Below are 21,030 nucleotides of genomic sequence, written 5' to 3'. Positions count from 1 at the left end.
TTGATTTTTGGGGAGTAACCCGTAGAAGTAGAAGTAGATAGATAGAGACGACAGCGATATCTGAGAATATGTTATACTGAACCGGCAGGACCAACAATAATTTGTGGAAACGTCACGCAAATCTACCAGTCGATATTTGTTTGATTACAAAATTCTTTCGTTTTCAATCACAAAATAACTAGATTAGATAAGTGTAAGTTTATGATCATGATAAATATACAAGTATTCAGATAAGACATGTTTTCCACGCTTAAACGTTAAGATTTCGGCTGTTTTTATTTCGGACAGGCATAATTTAAATTAATTTTATTGGATGTTTTATCATTTGATCATACTTATATTAATTTTTGTTGTTTTCTGTTTAAATGATAATCGGATAATTGCACAGACATGCATACCTATGGACTTTTTATGAAGGCAAACTTGAAAACTTTATGGGAGATGTGGTAAATTGGGAAATTTTCTTCAGAGAAAAAGCATAAACAAAAACATTAAGTTAAATTTGCTTCATTAAGTGATATATTAATCATCATCCTAAGTTTTTGCCGAACAGTATATATTAGGGTCAACCCACGTGACTTGGATATCATACAGTTGCTGGTCCAATACAAAATAATTTGACATCAATGTTCTTTGAGTGACCTACCAAATTCCTTCAAGCCATGTTGCTTTGTTGAAAATAAGCAGTGCCCCAAGTGTAAAATTTTTATGTTTTAGCTCAACTATTCAAAGAATAGGCAGAGCTTTTTGATTCACCCAGGCGTCCGCGTCCCAATTTGGTTTAAAAGTTCTTGTATGCTGGTATCTCAGTAACCGCTTGTGGGAAACTTCACACACTTATTCACTGTGATAAACTGATTCTTACATTGCACAGGTTCCATAACAGTATTTTGCCTTTTTCGACTTAGAAATTTTTGGTTAAGGTTTTATATGTAAGCTAGTATATCAGTACCCACCAATGGGAATGGATTGAAACTTCACACACTTGTTCACTGTCATGATCTGACATGCAGTGCACAGGTTCCATAACCCTACTTTGCATGTTTACAGAATTATGCCCCTTTTTCGACTTAGCGTTTTTTTGTTAAGTTTTTGTATGTAAGCTGGTATCTCAGTACCCACTAATGGAAATGGATTGAAAGTTCAGCACTTGTTCACTGTCATGATCTGACATGTAAATTGTAATGCACATGTTACATTTATAACTCTTCTTTGCATTTTTGCAAAATTATGTTTCTTTTTTGACTTAGCAAATTTTGGTTAAGTTTTTGTATGTAAGCTGGTATCTCAGACTCTCAGTACCCACTAATCATGCTAATGAGAATGGATTGAAACTTCACACAGTTGTCCATTGTCATGAGATGATATGCATTGTACAGATTCCATAACCCTGTTATACAATTTTACAAAATTATACCTCTTTTTTTACTTTAATATTCATTCAGTTGACAAGGTTGTTGAATAGTCAGATAGTCAACCATTGCTGTCCTCTGACAGCTCAAGTTGTCAAAATGTTTTATGTCCTTCTGTGTTATGGTAGGCTGTCAGGCATATGTCTTGAAGTATCCTACATATATTTGTACTGATCCAAGCATTCAGGTCTTTTAACCTTTAGCCTGCTAAATTCCTAAAATGGATTGATCTATCATTCAATTTGGGCAGTACCGCTTATTATTTGAAAATTTAGTGACCAAATAGTGATCTAGATCTGCACTGGTCTGGTCGCAAAGGCAAAATCGCTTGCTGCAAGCAGGTTAAAAGTTAATATTGTTATTTTGTCATATATATACTGCATCATATTTTTTAACGAAGCAGGTCTGAGACCTAAACAAACTGGTCACATTTCAGGGATCGAATTTAACTTTTTTTCCAACTAGCAAATTTTTGCTAGTGCCATTTTTTTCCACTAGCAAAATGATGGGTTCAACTAGCAATTATTTAAAAGCTGTTTACGTGCTAAATTCAAGTTGTTTTGTTGTTGTTTGGTTTCATATAAAAGTTCACGGTTCGGACAGGCTTGGGACTTTCTGGTTTTGTAAGTACGATACAAACCAAAGTACTCAATGATTCTTTGGACTTTTGGCTTGACGTTGATCTTTTAAGTTTTTCTCAGGTCACTGTTGGTAGTGTTGCAACATTTTCGAGCTCCGCGGGCTTTTTTGCACCAAGAAACATGTTATTTCCTCTCCATTTTCACAGAACTTTGCAAATTACAGACGTCCAAAATGAAAACAAATATTGCCTAGACGCTTACTTACATATCCGATAATTACTTTTGTATAAAGCGACAAGCGTCTAGAAGCAGTCACGTGATTATCGGTAAATTAACTGCCCGAAAGGAGTTTTTAAAGAGAAAAGGACAGTTTGAGCGAATTCCCCGATTTTCGAACGTGATCGCAAAAATATTCGAGTGCCATGATTTTCTACTCGCATTTTTTTTATTCTTACTCGAATTTTGCGAGTTAGCGACCGTTAAATTCGATCCCTGCATTTCACAAAAGAATATATTGGTTATATATAAATGTGTGAGCCTTAGTATTATTAGTAACAAGTCAGGGTTCATAAAAAATAATAAAATACACTTTTCCAATAGGGATCTATCTCTATGTAATGGGCCTTTTTGTTTCTTAAATAAATCTCTAACAGAATATGTGAAAACTGAAAAATGTCAGAAAATGTTGCTCAGATGTGATTGACCACCTTTAAGGGATGGCAGAAATAGTAAGGGATGTCGAATATACAGCCCAAAGCCTGAAGGCATGTCACACCCAACATGCAAAAATATCCTGGCAAGAACCCTACAAATCATTTACTTGTTACAGTCAAACTTTGTTCCCGCAAACTCATCATCAGGTCCTGGCAAAATCCCTGTATACTGTACATTGTTTGATGGTGGGAACTACTGATAACTGGATTAAAATTTACTAGTCCCGTCGAGTTCAAGCAATGGAAGTTTGACTGTACTTGCTCGCAGCATTATTTTCATGATATATATAAAGATAAAGTTTCTTGTTTGATGTGGGTAGTCAAGGAAAGTCCCCGCCTGGAATGGATGGAACAACTAATTTCCAGCCAAGCCTACGGCAGGTGTCATATTTACCTCCCCAGCATCCAGTCTAGGTCTACACTGCTGAAAACAGTACCAGTTTAAGTAAATCAGCCAGCGGGATATCAGCCACGACCGGGAATCGAACCTGGACTGCTGGCGTTGTAGTCCAACCTGCTAACCACTGCGTCACTGATTCCATTAGATATGAATATTGTTTTTATACGCCCGAAGGGACGTATTATGTTATACCCCGGGGACTCCCTTGGTGTCTGTCCATGCTAACATTTGGATATTTAGATGGCTAAAGGAACAATAGGTGACTGTAATTAGCTCGACTATTCGAAGAATAGTCTAGCTATTCTACTCACCCTGGCGTCGGCATCACACCTTGGTTAAGTTTTTGCATGCAAGTACATACAGCTATCATTTAAAGTCATATAGCTTTGAAACTTATTTATTCTTTTTCTAGGTCAATTACCAACCTCACTGGGTCAAGTTCCATAACTCTAACATGTATTTTGAGCAAATTATGCCCCCTTTTGGACTTAGAAAATTCTGGTTAAAGTTTTACATGCAAGTTACTATCTCCAAAACTAATGCAGATATTGAATTGAAACTTAACATGTGTCTTCGGGGTTATAAAACTAGTTGATAGCACCAAGTCCCATAACTCTGACCTTCATTTTGGGCAAATTATGCCCCCTTTTGTACTTAGAAAATTTTGGTTAAAGTTTTGCGTGCAAGTACATACAGCTATTACTAAAAGGCATATAGATTTGAAACTTATTTTTTCTTTTTCTAGATCAATTATCTACCTCACTGGGTCAAGTCCCATAACTTTGACATGTATTTTGGCCAAATTATGCCCCCTTTCAGACTTAGAAAATTCTGGTTAAAGTTTTGCGTGCAAGTACATACAGCTATTACTAAAAGGCATATTGATTTGAAACTTATTTTTTCTTTTTCTAGATCAATTACCTATCTCACTGGGTCAAGTCCCATAACTCTGACATGTATTTTGAGCAAATTATGCCCTGTTTTGGACTTAGAAAATCCTGGTTAAAGTTTTACATGCAAGTTACTATCTCCAAAACTAATGCAGATATTAAATTGAAACTTCACATGTGTCTTTGGGGTTATAAAACTAGTTGATAGAATCAAGTCCCATAACTCTGACATGTATTTTGGGCAAATTATGCCCCCTTTTGGACTTAGAAAATCCTGGTTAAAGTTTTGCGTGCAAGTACCTACAGCTATTACCAAAAGGCATATAGCTTTGAAACTTATTTATTCTTTTTCTAGGTCAGTTACCAACCTCACTGGGTCAAGTTCCATAACTCTTAACATGTATTTTGAGCAAATTATGCCCCCTTTTGGACTTAGAAAATTCTGGTTAAAGTTTTACATGCAAGTTACTATCTCCAAAACTAATGCAGATGTGGAATTGAAACTTAACATGTTTCTTCAGGGTTATTAAACTAGTTGATAGCATCAAGTCCCATAACTCTGATATGCATTTTGGTCAAATTATGTCCCGTTTCGAACTTAAAACTCTTTTGATATTTAACATTTTGGGTAATAATTTCCTGCTTCTGTGACAATATTTCGAATAGTCGAGCTTGGCTGTCTTACGGACAGCTCTTGTTTTTGTTTGATGTCATTCATTCCATAAGCTCTTATGTGGCTGTTTTTTCTCTTAAGCGGCTAAAAGAATAATAGAGAGAACGAAAGGGTAGCTACATAAGTATCCATTTGTAAAGACGTTCTTCCATCCATCTGTCAGTTTGCAATTTCGAGTCCGCTTTGTAACTCTTGAACCCCTTGAAGGATTTCACAAATGTTCACCACATGTTCTGGACGGTTCACTTCAAGGTCAAGGTCACACTTAATGGTCAAAGCCTTTATGACTTTGTTTCGTGTCCGCTCTGTAACTCTTGAACAGCATGAAGGATTTTAAAGAAACTTGGCACAAATGTTCACCACATCGAGACAACGTGCAAAGCACATATTTTGGATGGCTGGATGGCTAGGGGTCAAGGGTCATACCTTAGTGCGTATATTAGTCTGCATTGTGGTGCTCTTGTAATCATATTTAGACAGTACAAAATTGAAATAAGAGCATATGTAACACTACACAAAATTGTATACACTTTTAAAGCAACACTAAGGCGAATTTAACCCTTAGCCTGCTAAATTTCTAAAATGGACTGGTCTATCATTCAATTTGGGCAATACCATTTATTATTCAAAGGGGTGTTCACTGAAAATTTACTAACTGAATAGCGAACAGTGCAGACCATGATCAGACTGCACGGATGTGCAGGCTGATCTTGGTCTGCACTGGTCGCAAAGGCTGAATCACTTGCCGCCAGCAGGCTAAGGGTTAAGCAGTTCGGATGAAACTTGTGAATGACCTTGGATGTATTCGTATATTTTCAGACATGTTATAACTTGTTCGACTTGTTTCACCAAGACAATCAAGATGCTACCGAAGGATTCACACAAACATAAAATTGTGTCAAAATTGTCACAGCACATCCCGTCCTTTACTGATATTTTTGATGAGGAGTCGTTTTACATCTTCGCCTTCTTTATCGTTGTCGCCTCCATTTGTGGTGCTGTGTACTTGTCCCGAAGAATTGAATTAAAAGATGGAGGACACGTCGAATAGAGGAAACTTTCCCGATTTTATTGTTGCCGGAACATAGTGAGCAGAAGAGCATAATTACGTATTTTATGAACGTTTTTTTTTTCCTATCAATGAAACTTTTTAAAACAGGTAATGTTTGCCACACTGAGATTAGAAAAACATACACCTTCAAAGAAAAAAGAATCCCAAGATGGTGAGCATTTTTGACTGGTTTGTTAATTTTTTAAGTGCATTTAAGACCAGCATGAGATTTCTCACTGAAAGCTACTTACCAAATACACTAAGTTTGTTATATAACATTCTACAAAACAGATCTGATTCATCAAATCCATTTTGAATTGACAATTAACCCTGTTTTACATCAAAATACTTTAGTTATTTAAACTGTAATATGTGAATTTTTTTCCACGTTGCAACCAAATTGTATAATTACGCATCTTTTTGGTTTGTAAAGCTACATGTAGGTCAGATTTTGCGGGCCTGATAGTCTTTCAAGTAAGGCAAAGGACGCTCATACATGTATATTATAGGCTGTAAAATAACTTCCTGGGTTTAAGTCTGCATCCTTTCAAAGAAGAAAATACTTGAACAAATTTCTCTGGGACACAGATTTTGTGTGTTTTGTTACCATTACATTTTTGTTAAATTTAGATACCGGGTAATGTATAAATCTGATACACTAATCAAGCATTGAACCACTTTGTTTTTTTAATATATAATATATCATTTTACCTAATATGGACGTACTTTGTAATTACTGAAAGAAAGAAATAAAGTTTAAAATTTGCATAATACTCATTTTTGTTAAGTTATTTACACAGTGTAATGAAACTATACATGGGATAATTTATAGTTATTATTTTTGGTTTTAGATTTATAAATGGGTTTTTTGTTGTTGTTTTTTTAAATAGAATTTTAAGTTCTTTTTTTCTTTGAGACTTTTATGTTTTATTTTTCTGTTAATTCTATACTGTTTTTCCAATGTTCTGTTTATAAAAAAAATGAAGTTTTTTCCAACTTGTAGTATGTTTGTTAAAATTTAAGAAAAACTGTGCCAGTAATTTCAGATTACCGTAAATCTGTTTGATTATTTCTAAAACTTTACTGCCATTCATGAATTTTTCTCAACTATTAGCCAGCACAAACGGCCCAGTTGTTTGATAAAGTGGAAATACTAGTTAGAGTTATTCACTTGAAGTATTTATTTAATCTGTGTAAAAAAACTTTTTTGCCTTTTGCATCTTTGCTTGTTGTAAACTGTGTTCACAGTTTGCTTAACGTCACTTTAATTTTCAAGGTCTCTGTTTTATTTTCTTAGTTGTGCAATTATTTTTGTGATAAATTTCAGGATATTGTGAAATACACAGCTTTCTATTATGAAATGGCTCATTAATTACCTTGTCTGTATGTTATATATACATGTACTTAAGATGTTGGTGAAAGTATTTCCTCATTTAATAGATTTAAGCTTCAAGATTTAATGAACAATTTATCTACCACACAAACTCAACAGTTACCTGATTTTGTAGTATTCATGAAAGTACTATCTCATTAAATAGATTAGAGCCTTAAATTTCTTACATTGTGTAAATGTACATTGTATTTTAAAGACGCAGACTTTTACCAGGATTTGTTCATTTTTTTAGTGATATTTGAAAGCGTACTTAAAAATGAGGAGAATAATTGTGCTTCTGTTTGTAAGTGTGGTGTCTTTAATTGATGTAGTATTGACTACAGTGTTCTATTGTCAAGGACGTAAATTTCATCAGACATTCAAGGGGGCTTTCTTCCGCTATTCTTTCACAAGTTCAGTGTTTGATCTATGGATACTTTGTGTTTTGAGATGTTCCGTGAGTCTTGGATTAGTCTTGGGCATTTTGTTAGGACGAGAAATAGGAATAAATCGGGTAAAATCAACGAGAACTATTTCAGTATTTTTAGCGGGAATATGTGTGATGTTTACGCTGATAAAGCTTCTATCGGTATCAGAACATTCACAGCTTTTGAATAACGTCTGGTTTTGGAGCCTTTTCACATGGACACTTGTTAGCTCAGTATTGTTAGTGCTTCAGTGGAGAATTCTGGGAAATATAACTGTCGTCGAACCACCAGTTTTGAAGATAAATTGTGATGGAGATCCTGCGGAATCAGAAGCCCTGCTTGGAGATAAGAAAGAAGAAAATAAACTAGAAAAAGACAAAGGTAAAATATATGTGTTTTCAGAGCTGAGTAAAACAAGATATGAGCCGCGCCATGAGAAAACCAACACAGTGACTTTGTGACCAGCATGGATCCAGACTGGCCTGCGCATCTGCACAGTCTGGTCAGGATCCATGCTGTTCGCTTTCAAAGCCTATTACAATCAGAGAAACTGTTAGTGAACAGCATGGATCCTGACCAGACTGTGTGGATGCGCAGACTGGTCTGGATCCATGCTGGTCACAAAGCCACTATGTTGGTTTTCTCATGGCGCGGCTCATAGCAGAAAAGGTTGAAAATTTATATAAATCATACTGTTTACATAAAAGTTTATATAATCCTTATTGATTTATTATCATTTAATTTTAAGTAATTGTGAATAAGTTGATTCAGTGGTTCTAGTGATTATTGTTATAAATGAAATAATATTTTAATGAAAACACCTTTCTTGACTTTTTGACAGGTGAGCTTTTGTGATCGTGTGGCGTCCGTAAACTTTTGTTTGTGACCACTCTAGAGGTCACATTTTTCATGGGATCTTTATGAAAGTTGGTCAGGATGTTCATCTTGATGATATCTAGGCCAAGGTCGAAACTGGGTCACGTGCGGTAAAAAACTAGGTCAGTAGGTCAAAAAAATGGAAAAACTTTGTGACCTCTCTAGAGGCCATACTTTTCAATGGATCTTCATGAAAATTGGTCAGAATGTTTAACTTGATGATATCTAGGTCAAGTTTGAAACTGGGTCACGTGCCGTCAAAAACTAGGTCAGTAGGTCAGATAATAGAAAAATCTTGTAACCTCTCTAGAGGCCATATTTTTCATGGGATCTGTATGAAAGTTGGTTTGAATGTTCATCTTAATAATATCTAGGTTAGATTCGAAACTAGGTCAACTGCGGTCAAAAACTAGGTCAGTAGGTCTAAAAATAGAAAAACCTTGTGATCTCTCTAGAGGCCGTACTTTTCAATGGATCTTCATGAAAATTGGTCAGAATGTTCACCTTGATGATATCTAGGTCCGTTTCGAAACTGGGTCACGTGCCATCAAAAACTAGGTCAGTAGGTCAAATAATAGAAAAACCTTGTGACCTCTCTAGAGGCCATATTTTTCATGGGATCTGTATGAAAGTTGGTCTGAATGTTTATCTTGATGATATCTAGGTCAAATTCGAAACTGGGTCAACTGCGGTCAAAAACTAGGTCAGTAGGTCTAAAGATAGAAAAACCTTGTGACCTCTCTAGAGGCCATACTTTTCAATAGATCTTCATGAAAATTGGTCAATGTTCACCTTGATGATATCTAAATCAGGTTCGAAACTTGGTCAACTGCGGTCAAAAACTAGGTCAGTAGGTCAAATAATAAAAAAACCTTGGGACCTCTCTAGAGGCCATATTTTTCATGGGATCTGTATAAAAGTTGGTCTGAATATTCATCTTGATGATATCTAGGTCAAGTTCGAAACTGGGTCAACTGCGGTCAAAAACTAGGTCAGTAGGTCTAAAAATAGGAAAACCTTTTGACCTCTCTAGAGGCCATATTTTTCAATGGATCTTCATGAAAATTTGTCTGAATGTTCACCTTGATGATATCTAGATAAATTTTGAAACTGGGTCATGTGTGGTCAAAACTAGGTCAGTAGGTATAAAAATAGAAAGACCTTGTGACCTCTCTAGAGGCCATACTCTTCATGAGATCTTCATGAAAATTGGTGAGAATATTCACCTTGATAGTATCTAGGTCAAGTTCAAAACTGGGTCATGTGCCTTCAAAAACTAGGTTATTAGGTCAAATAATAGAAAAACTTTGTGACCTCTCTAGAAGCCATATTTTTCAATGGATCTTCATGGAAATTTGGTCATGTGGAGACAGGTGAGCGATTCAGGACCATCATGGTCCTCTTGTTTAACAATGTTTTTTCAGATAAAAAGAAAAGTGATGCAAAAAGTACAATTCTACGACTGTTTTCATTTTCCAAGCCAGATTGGATGTTTATTTCAGCAGGGTTCTTATTTCTAACACTGTCTGCTACTGGTAAGTGTTCTACACTTTATCTGCAGCTAAAGTTTTGAGGATTAGTATGTCATGACCCTGGGGCTGAAAACAGTTTTAGATAGATAACTAGAGATCACTTGGGCCTCTGGATTTCAAACTTCATTTGTTGCAAGTAGAGGACCAGTGTTTATTGGGAACTGTATGTCAGTTGACAAAGTCCCTGTGACTAAGACTGAAAATGGTTTCAATTGAATGACTGAAGAAAATTAATGCCAGGGTATTAACCTTCAAGACGTTATTAAATGTAGATGACCCCAAAAGTTTTGATGGTCAATAGGTCAAAGGTCAAGATCTAAGTGACTGGGACTAAAGACTGTTTAGGGTTAGTAACTTGGGGCTTAAAGCCATCAAGCCATGGCATTGTTACATGTCAGGAGACTTGTAGTTGAAGAGCTCAGAAGGTCAAAGGTCAACACCACAGTGGCCTTGAGACTCAAAACAGCTTCTGATGTAGAACCAGAGATTGCTTAGGTGTACAGCCATTGAACTTAATGGAAAGTAAAGATTTCTCTATAATTTAATGATTGTTATTCAAAGGTCAAGGTCACAATAACTTTGAGTCTAAAAACAGTTTCTGACATTAATAACCTAAGAATATTTGGACCTAGTGTCGTGGACTGCATCGTATGATTACCGGTACCTGTGATCAGTAGAAGACCCTTGTAGTTTAGATGATCAGTAGTATGTGTTAGTATGTAGTCTTCAGTGCCTTGAGACTGTACATATTTACAGAGATCTATATTGCTTCTTTGTAGAGAGACATCCATCTACTGGATATGTCTAAAGGTATTCTCATCTTTGGAGTTGTTTCAGTTTTATTCTCTGTTCTGTGGCACTATATTGTTATTGCTCACGGTAACTATTGTGCTGGCAGGGCTAAAGAGGCATGTTTAGGGTTGCTTAGACTATTGCCGATGCTTGAGTTACTCCCAGATGTGGGATTCTTAGTTGGAGTTGCTGTGAAGCATGTCCCCAGGCCCCAAGTGGTATTACTTCCAGTATGGTTTGGCTGGATGTGAGTCATGGAAGACTTGCTCTCTGGTCATCATCCCTGACCGGTTTCGTTCAGCAGTTGTGATCTTTGAGAGCACGTCCTCCATGGCTCACACCCAGTTTAATCATACTACTTCTTATATGTAGTTCCACATCTGTCTCTCTAAAGCTGTCTTCAGTATTTCAATGGGTGATACCATTATCTTTTCTTTTAACTTCTGCTTTTCATGGGTCAAACAAGCTGACCTCTTTACAAATTGCACCCTGACAGTCAGTCTGAATCTGCCCCTGTATATGAGGTGAAAATAAATTTGATTTGTCACATGATGAATGAAGTCTAAGCCTTCCAAGATTATGAAATGGACTAAGAAAACAAACTTAAAAATATCAGCATAAATTTTTAGTTCATCCATGTTTTAGGAGCTCAGTGTTTTAACCCTTTAGAAACAGGGCATTTAAATTATAAGGAATAAAAGCATATTTGAGCCGCGCCATGGGAAAACCAACATAGTGGGTTTGCGACCAGCATGGATCCAGACCAGCCTGCGCATCCGCGCAGTCTGGTCAGGATCCATGCTGTTCGCTAACAGTTTCTCTAATTGCAATAGGCTTTGACAGCGAACAGCATGGAGCCTGACCAGACTGCGCGGATGCGCAGGCTGGTCTTGATCCATGCTGGTCACAAACCCACTATGTTGGTTTTCTCATGGCACGGCTCATTTTATTGTTTCATTTCAGGTGAGATATTTATACCATTTTACACAGGAAAGGTTGTAGATGGGATTGTTATAGACAAGTCACAGAAGGAATTTACAAAGGCTATCATTGTAATGGCTCTGATATCAGTGGGAAGGTGAGCAGTACACTTTTATATAAATATGTGCATAAAACCTCATGTTTCCTGTTAATTACATCTGTCTCCTCCCGAGGAATCATTTTGTGCTTCAGCGGTTAGGCTGAGGGCATCCAACAGATTCTGCAGATTTTATAGTATTTGGTAAATTTGTATTACAGTTATTTTAACATGAAATATATAAAAAGCTAAATTAAATTCTGTCATAAACTAAGATTTTTGACAAGCTCTAGCTTCTTAACTACAATAAACTTACTTCCCCACATGAAAATGTTGGAATAAAAGTGTTGTTTGAACACAAATTTTGGCGTAAAAGTTTTTAGGGAGAGTATAAACAGGCGTCCGTTGTTATAATGAAACGGCATTTGCTGAAGCATCAGTAGCTGGAACACAGAGGCTTTTCTTATGGTCCGCAGACATTTTTCTTATAATTATGTCCCCGGCGTCTACTGATGCGGGAGGCATATAGTGATTGTCCTGTCCGTCCGTTTGTTCGTGCGTCCATCCGTACGAGTTAACCAAATAGGACCGTTTCGTCTAGCATCAATACCCCTTACTAGAATTACTTTATACTAATGCAGATGTAACCTGTGACCATTCCTCATCTTCAGACATCACCTGACCTTAGTTTGACCTTGACCTTAACCTCATTTTGGACTTAGGTTGCTTTATATGGGCCATCTCTTGGTTATCCAAATGGGACCATTTCGTCTAGCATCAATACCGCTTACAAGAATTAATTGATACTAATACAGATGTAACCTGTGACCATTCCTCATCTTCAAACATCAGCTGACCTTGACCTTGTTTTGGACTTAGGTTGCTTTGTATTGACAAGGATGCCACTGGGGGCATCAAGCGTTTATTGAACGCAGCTCCTTGTTTCTATGTTTAAATTGCTCAGAAACTTAGAAGATTCAGGCATTTTGCTGATCCATTTGCAAACTCAGAACGATTACTATTTTACCGACAGTAAAATAGTAATCATTTGAGCTTGCAAATGGATCAGCAAATTAGTGAATTACTGTAATGTAGACTGATGGTTCTTCATTGAACTCATAGCACAGACTGCATTTAGGACCCTGTCTTTTGTTTTCGGCAAAATTAGACACTTAACCTTTAGCTTGCTGAATTTCTAAAATGGACTGGTCCATCATTCAATTTGGGCAATGCCATTTATTATTCGAAGGGTGTTCACTGAAAATTTACTGACTAAATAGCGAACAGTGCAGACCATGATCAGACTGTGCGGATGTGCAGGCTGATCTTGGTCTGCACTAGTCGCAAAGGCAAAACCAATTGCCGCCAGCAGGCTAAAGGTTAATTAGAATTGGTGAAACAATTTTGAAACCAATAATTACAGTTTGCCTCAGATTGGCCAATACTACAAATGTTTGGCTTTTAACAACTTTCGATCTAAAGAATCATGAAATTTATACATTTACAGCGCAATAACAGCAGGACTGCGAGGAGGCTGTATGTTTATGGCCAATCGGAGACTCAATCTGAGAATCAGAAATGCACTATTTTCTTCCATTGTTAATCAAGAAGTGGGATTTTTTGATACTGTTCAAACAGGTCAGATAATTTCAGGATGATGGTTATGGAATTTTGCATCTTTGATAAAATGTTGCCACATTATTTAAAGCCAGTGCGTTTCTGAAAAATATGCTATTTGATAATTTTGATAGTATAAACCAAAATATTAAAAAAAACAACATAATAAATATCAAATTCCTAAATGGTGCTCATTAGTATTAGTAAAATGGCCATGTTATCAAAGGTGCATAATTCTGAATGGTTCGTTGTGTTTATTTTTACCCTAGATCTAAGTCACAAGAATTTCATTTATTTTCAACACAGCAGTCATTCATGAAGCATATCCTGAAAAAAAAAATAATTCAGTTCAAAAGCAAATTGCAGAAAGCATTAAGTGCAATATCTGTAGAATGAAAAATCATAACTAATCATAAAGGGACTTATTTTCATGGATTTTACCCAAACCCAAATGAACAAGTACAGTTTACATTCATTTAATGTTCTTCACAAAATAGTCATTTTGACCAGAACCGCCAAATTTTGTGACCACAAAATTTCAGAATTTGACTGTAATACAATCTGTACTGTATGTCTGTTTATTGAAATCTTTATGTGAGCCGTGCCATGAGAAAACCAACATAGTGGGTTTGCGGCCAGCATGGATCCAGACCAGCCTGCGCATCCGCGCAGTCTGGTCAGGATCCATGCTGTTCGCTTTAAAAGCCTACTGCAATTAGAGAAACCGTTAGTGAACAGCATGGATCCTGACCAGACTGCGCAGATGCGCAGGCTGGTCTGGATCCATGCTGGTCACAAAGCCACTATGTTGGTTTTCCCATGGTGCGGCTCATGTCTTATCTCTAATAATGGACAAATATTTCATTCTGGCATACAAGGGACTGAAGTGTCATTTGTTTAATATACAAAACAAAAACTTTGGAAATGTTTTTGAAACAAGATCAGAAACCTTAATAACCAGTACACTCCTGTTATATGAATATTTCGTCCTGGGAAATAGGTTGTGCAAATATCCGAAAACCCACTGTATATATAGGACTGCTGGTATGAAAGTAAATGAATGTCTTGGACTGCATTGCAAGGTACAGTAAAACCTAAATATAAAGACCACATTTGAAAAATCTAAACATATTTTTTATACAGTCATGTAGTTTTAACTATTTGTCTTGTATTTCTCTGGTATAATATGTAAAGTTGTACTACTTGTAGGTCATTTAAGATATAAAAATTAATATCTTTTAAGCAATCTTCAATGGTTGTGGTCTTAATTAAAAGGCGGTTGTTATTTGGAGATGGTCTTTTATATAATTCAGAGGTGGTCTTTATTCTGAGGTGGTCTGTATTGTTAGGTGGTCTTTGATACAGGTTTGACTGTACCTGCATATATTAACAAACATTTTGGTAGAGTTTAATATTCCCCTGTTTCAGTGCACTTGCGGCAGGCATAAGAGGTGGTTGTTTTACAATAGCTTCAGATAGGTTCAACATCAGAATTAGAAAAGCTCTGTTTATGTCTCTATTGAAACAAGAAGTGGGATTCTTTGACACTGTACAAACAGGTTTGATATTGCTGTGCACAGAAAAGTTGCATGTTACACTATAGATGCTAGGTGGCCTAGCAGTAAAATGCTTGACTGTAGGTCCAGGCACGGAATTTTCTGAGGTATTGTTGAGTGTCTCCCTACTAACTAAGAAGCCAGTACTGGTTTTTCCACAGGAAAGCCGGCTTGGTACATTATGTATGGGTCCTACATGCTTGGCATTTTAACCCTTACCTTGCTAAATTTCTATTATGAACTTATCCATCTTCCAGTTTGGACAGTACACTTAACTGTTAAAAGGGGTGCTTAGCAAAAAGACTGGTTGAATACAAATATGCAGGCTGATCATGATCTGCACTGGTCGCAAAGGCAGAACCAATCACTTCCAGCATAATAGAGTTAAAGAACCAGACTGTCTATTTGCATAGAGCTAGGCTAGCTTAGACGGACATGTCTGCATCTTATAAGAACCTTTCACTGGTTGAAGGTGTGGATGGGAATATCTGGCTCGAGGGTAACAGTTTAGTCGGTAAGGAGACTCAGTCAAGTTACAGCAAAACAGTTACCCGAGAGCCAGATTCTTCCATCTGTACCTTAGACTAGAGATAGATTCTTTTTCTTGCATGCCTTATTCTTCAATTTGTAAAAGATATAAAGAAAAACGAAGGTTTTTCTTAAAGGCGCTATTTTGTTATATTAGCATATGAATTTACGCATTCATTCATAAATTATAGCTTGTGAGTCATCTAACACCCCTGGGTGTAAGATGAGATTTTCTAGCACTGGAAAAGCAAGAGAAAATCCACAGTCTGGCATGCAAGAAAAAAGTTCTCTCTATCTATTCTTTTTGCTTTTTCTCACTCTGTCCTTTTGGTCAGATTGCTTTTTATCTGTAAATGTCGGTAAATGATGAATTTGATGCTTTGAGTGGCAGCTTCTATATTTACAATACCTGATTAATGTTTTATCTTTTGGTAATAAATGTCCATAAATAGAAGTTACCTTCTGGTTAGATCTCCCTAACACAATTTCCTGCTTCACCTTAATATCACTTATTAACTTTAACTTTAGAAAATTGAAGTCTGCTTTAAATGTATTAAACATTGTAAATTGTGTTTTAGCTCACATGTCACAAAGTGACAAGGTGAGCTTTTGTGATCGCCCAGCGTCCGTTGTCTGTGCATGTGTCCGTGCGTCCGTAAACTTTTGCTTGTGACCACTCTAGAGGTCACATTTTCCATTGGATCTTTATGAAAGTTGGTCAGAATGTTCATCTTGATGATATCTAGGTCAAGTTCGGAAGTGGGTCATGTGCGGTCCAAAACTAGGTCAGTAGGTCTAAAAATAGAAAAACCTTGTGACCTCTCTAGAGGCCATACTTTTCAATGGACCTTCATGAAAGTTAGTCAGAATGTTCACCTTAATGATATCTAGGTAAAGTTCGAAACTGGGTCACGTGCCATCAAAAACTAGGTCAGTAGGTCTAAAAATAGAAAAACTTTGTGTCCTTTCTGGAGGCCATACTTTTCAATGGATCTTCATGAAAGTTAGTCAGAATGTTCACCTTGATGATATCTAGGTCAGGTTCAAAACTGAACTGCGGTCAAAAACTAGGTCAGTAGGTCTAAAAATAGAAAAACTTTGTGACCTCTTTAGAGGCCATACTTTTCAATGGATCTTCATGAAAATTGGTCTGAATGTTCAACTTGATGATATCTAGGTAAAGTTCGAAACTGGGTTAATGTGCAGTCAAAAACTAGGTCAGTAGGTATAAAAATAGAAAGACCTTGTGACCTCTCTAGAGGCCATATTTTTCATGAGATCTTCATGAAAATTGGTGAGAATGTTCACCTTGATGATACCTAGGTCAGGTTCAAAACTGGGTCACATGCCTTCAAAAACTAGATCATTAGGTCAAATAATAGAAAAACCTTGTGACCTCTCTAGAGGCTATATTTTCCAATGGATCTTCATGAAAATTGGTCAGAATTTTTATCTTGATGATATCTAGGTCAAGTTCAAAACTGGGTCACATGAGCTCAAAAACTAGGTCACTATGTCAAATAATAGAAAAAAACGATGTCATACTCAGTTCAAAACTGGGTCATGTGGGGACAGGTGAGCGATTCAAGACCATCATGGTCCTCATGTTTTAAAAATGGCCTTTGGTTCAAGCTTACTAACTAATTGACATGAAATTAATTTGCAAAATGTTATATAGTTTTAAAGTACCATAATGCACTCTCTTCTATGTTTGAAACAAGAAAGAAAATGGAGATTTGTTGTGATTTCTTTGTCAGAAATTGTTCAAGAGTTTGAAAAGATTTGCTTAAGGGGGAGGTAATCAGAATTATTTTGATGAGCATGAATTATTTTCTGTGAATTACAGATGAAAAATCAAATTATCAAAATTATTACAGTTTGTATTTCTCAGCTCATGTTCATACCTCGTCAGGGCAGCTCAATTCAGACAAGAATTTTGAATAGTTTTACTTAACTGTTATATCAAAAAAGTGATATTTTTTCTCTCTTATTTCCCATAAGACCTTTAAAAAATTTGTTTGTTTGCAGTAACATGCCCAAAATAAATAGGGTAGGTAGGTAGGAAACCCTTTTTGGGTGGATTTAAATTTTGAATTTGATCTGGCAGAAGTGTTTGATATTGTATTAGTATCATTGCTGTAAATCAGTATATAGATTGAATTATAATTAATTTGATGGAAATTGTTGACTAAACGTAACAGTCCTATCTTTATACCTTACAGGTGATATAACATCCAGGTTAACATCAGATACAACAACGATGAGCGATACACTGGGTCTCAATGTGAACATATTTTTACGGAGCCTCATAAAAGCTTTAGGTGTACTCTTCTTTATGTTCAAATTGTCATGGCGACTGACTGTTGTTACGTTCATTGGCCTACCCTGTATGCTAGCTGTATCGAAAATTTATGGGAAATATTACAAGGTAAGTGCTAGTGAATAATGATAGTGAAGGTGTCATCTGATTAGAAAAATGTCAGTTGATAGTGAAAATGTCAGCCATTGTGGAAGTATTGGCCATAAGAAAGTTGTTGACTGATTGTGAAGGTGTTAGGTAACGGCATAAGTGTTTGATGATAGTGAAGGTGTCAGCCCTTTAGTGAAGGGATCAGCCACATCAGCCATTGTGAAGGTGTTGGCCGTAAGAAAGGTGTTGACTGACAGTGAAAGTGTGTCAGCTGATAGTAAAGGTGTCAGCAGTTGTGAAGGCATTGGCCGTAAGAATGGTGTTGACTATGTCAGCTGATAGTGAAGATGTAAGCTGATGGTGAAGGTGTTAGCTGACAGTTAGGCTGATGGCTGATACTGTATGTATTGGCTGATAGTGAAGGTATTGACTGATAGGGAGGTGTTTGCTGATAGTGAAGGTGTTGCCTAATAGTGAGGCTGATGGCTGAAAGTGAAGTTATTGGCTGATAGTGAAAGTGTTGGCTGGCTGATAATGAAGGTGTTGGTTGATTGTGAAGGTGTTGGCTGATGGTGCAGGTGTTGGCTGATGGTGAAAGTGTTGGCTGATAGTGAAGGTGTTGGCTGATAGAGAAGATGTTAGTTGACTGTGAAGGTGATGGCTGATAGTGAAGGTGTTGGTTGATTGTGAAGGTGTTGGCTGATAGTGAAGGTGTTGGTTGATAGTGAAGGTGATGGCTGATAGTGAAGGTGTTGGTTGATTGTGAAGGTGTTGGCTGATAGTGAAGGTGTTGGCTGATTGTGAAGGTGATGGCTGATAGTGAAGGTGTTGGTTGATTGTGAAGGTGTTGGCTGATTGTGAAGGTGATGGCTTATAGTGAAGGTGTTGGCTGATAGAGAAGGTGTTGGTTGATTGTGAAGGTGATGGCTGATAGTGAAGGTGTTGGTTGATTGTGAAGGTGTTGGCTGATTGTGAAGGTGTTGGTTGATGGTGAAAGTATTGGCTGAATGTGAAGGTGTTGGTTGATAGTGAAGGTGTTGGCTGATTGTGAAGATGTTGGCTAATGGTGAAAATATTGGCTGATAGTGAAGATGTTGGCTGATTGTGAAGGTGTTGGTTGATAGTGAAGGTGTTGGCTGATTGTGAAGATGTTGGCTGATGGTGAAAATGTTGGCTAATTGTTAAGGTGTTGCCTGATTGTGAAGGTGTTGGCTGATTGTGAAAGTATTGGCTGATTGTGAAGATGTTGGCTGATGGTGAAAGTGTTGGCTGATTGTGAAGGTGTTGGCTGATTGTGAAGGTGTTGGCTGATGGTGAACGTGTTGGCTGATCGTGAAGGTGTTTGCTGATCGGGAAGGTGTTGGCTGATAGTGAAGGTGTTGGCTGATAGTGAAGATGTTGGCTGATAGTGAAGGTGTTGGCTGATAGTGAATGTGTTGGCTGATAGTGAAGGTGTTGGCTGATAGTGAAGGTGTTGGCTGATAGTGAAGGTGTTGGCTGATTGTGAAGGTGTTGGCTGATAGTGAAGGTGTTGGCTGATAGTGAAGATGTTGGTTTATTGTGAAGGTGTTGGTTGATTGTGAAGGTGTTGGTTGATAATGAAGATGTTGGTTGATAGTGAAGATGTTGGCTGATAGTGAAGGTGTTGGTTGATTGTGAAGGTGTTGGTTGATAATGAAGATGTTGGTTGATAGTGAAGATGTTGGCTGATAGTGAAGGTGTTGGTTGATAGTGAAGGTGTTGGCTGATAGTGAAGATGTTGGTTGATAGTGAAGGTGTTGGTTGATTGTGAAGGTGTTGGTTGATTGTGAAGGTGTTGGTTGATAATGAAGATGTTGGTTGATAGTGAAGATGTTGGCTGATAGTGAAGGTGTTGGCTGATTGTGAAGGTGTTGGTTGATAATGAAGATGTTGGTTGATAGTGAAGATGTTGGCTGATAGTGAAGATGTTGGCTGATTGTGAAGGTGTTGGCTGATAGTGAAGGTGTTGGCTGATTGTGAAGATGTTGGCTGATTGTGAAGGTGTTGGTTGATAGTGAAGATGTTGGCTGATAGTGAAGGTGTTGGTTGATAGTGAAGATGTTGGTTGATAGTGAAGATGTTGGCTGATAGTGAAGATGTTGGTTGATTGTGAAGATGTTGGTTGATAATGAAGATCAGGGTTTTCCCTCGGGTTTTTTATTTGGGATGGACTCCCATGGCTGCTAATTTAAGGGTCCCTAATAATTTTTGGGGGTCCACAAAGTATTGATCTTGAAAATGGACATTATTACTATAAAAATTTACCCCAAAACCGAATGAACTTAATTGTATCTTTTTAGCTCATCTGATTTTTTGAAAAAAAATGATGAGTTATTGTCATCACTTGAGCGGTTGTCGGCGTCGGCGTCGGCGTCTGCGTCGGCGTTGCCTGGTTAAGTTTTATGTTTAGGTCAGCTTTTCTCCTAAACTATCAAAGCTATTGCTTTAAAACTTGGAATACTTGTTCACCATCATAAGCTGACCCTGTATAGCAAGAAACATAACTCTATCTTGCTTTTTGCAAGATTTATGGCCCCTTTTGTACTTAGAAAATATCAGATTTCTTGGTTAAGTTTTATGTTTAGGTCAACTTTTCTCCTAAACTATCAAAGCTATTGCTTTGAAACTTGGAATACTTGTTCAACATCATAAGCAGACCCTGTACATCAAGAAACATAACTCCATCTTGCTTTTTGCAAGAATTATTGCCCCTTTTGGACTTAGAAAATCAGTTTTCTTGGTTAAGTTTTATGTTTAGGTCAGCTTTTATCCTAAACTATCAAAGCTATTCCTTTAAAACTTGCAACACTTGCTCACCATCATAAGCTGACCCTGTACAGCAAGAAACATAACTCCATCCTGCTTTTTGCAAGATTTATGGCCCCTTTTGGACTTAGAAAATATCAGATTTCTTGGTTAAGTTTTATGTTTAGGTCAACTTTTTCTCTTAAACTATCGAAGCTATTGCTTTAAAACTTGCAACTCTTGTTCACCATCATAAGCTGACCCTGTACAGCAAGCAACATAACTCCATCCTGCTTTTTGCAATAATTATTGCCCTTTTTGGACTTAGAAAAATCATTTTCTTGGTTGAATATTATGTTTAAGTCAACTTTTCTCATAAACTATCAAAGCTATTGCTTTAAAACTTGCAACAGTT

At 36.9% G+C, this 21,030-nt stretch overlaps 1 protein-coding gene across 2 annotated transcripts in view; it reads left to right on the top strand.

The window, feature by feature from the left end:
* The first annotated feature begins 62 nt into the window (after positions 1 to 62).
* Positions 63 to 21,030, top strand: part of LOC123535370 (ABC-type oligopeptide transporter ABCB9-like) — a 36,540-nt gene continuing 15,572 nt past the window's right edge. Inside the window, exons 1-7 of one of the 2 annotated variants that reach the window (XM_045318006.2) lie at positions 63 to 193; positions 5,489 to 5,756; positions 7,346 to 7,901; positions 9,821 to 9,931; positions 11,684 to 11,798; positions 13,246 to 13,376; positions 17,662 to 17,867. In XM_045318006.2, the coding sequence (XP_045173941.2) occupies positions 7,370 to 7,901; positions 9,821 to 9,931; positions 11,684 to 11,798; positions 13,246 to 13,376; positions 17,662 to 17,867 (1,095 nt within the window). In that variant the 5' untranslated portion in view covers positions 63 to 193; positions 5,489 to 5,756; positions 7,346 to 7,369. Of the gene's footprint in view, positions 194 to 5,488; positions 5,757 to 6,616; positions 7,902 to 9,820; positions 9,932 to 11,683; positions 11,799 to 13,245; positions 13,377 to 14,783; positions 14,915 to 17,661; positions 17,868 to 21,030 lie in introns of those variants that run through there. The other variant, XM_045318002.2, reaches the window with a different exon arrangement.

The sequence above is a fragment of the Mercenaria mercenaria genome, chromosome 12 (assembly GCF_021730395.1).
Source record: "Mercenaria mercenaria strain notata chromosome 12, MADL_Memer_1, whole genome shotgun sequence".
Taxonomy (NCBI): domain Eukaryota; kingdom Metazoa; phylum Mollusca; class Bivalvia; order Venerida; family Veneridae; genus Mercenaria; species Mercenaria mercenaria.
The sequence above is the reverse complement of the archived record's forward strand: the minus strand, read 5'-3'. Positions and strand labels throughout refer to the sequence as shown.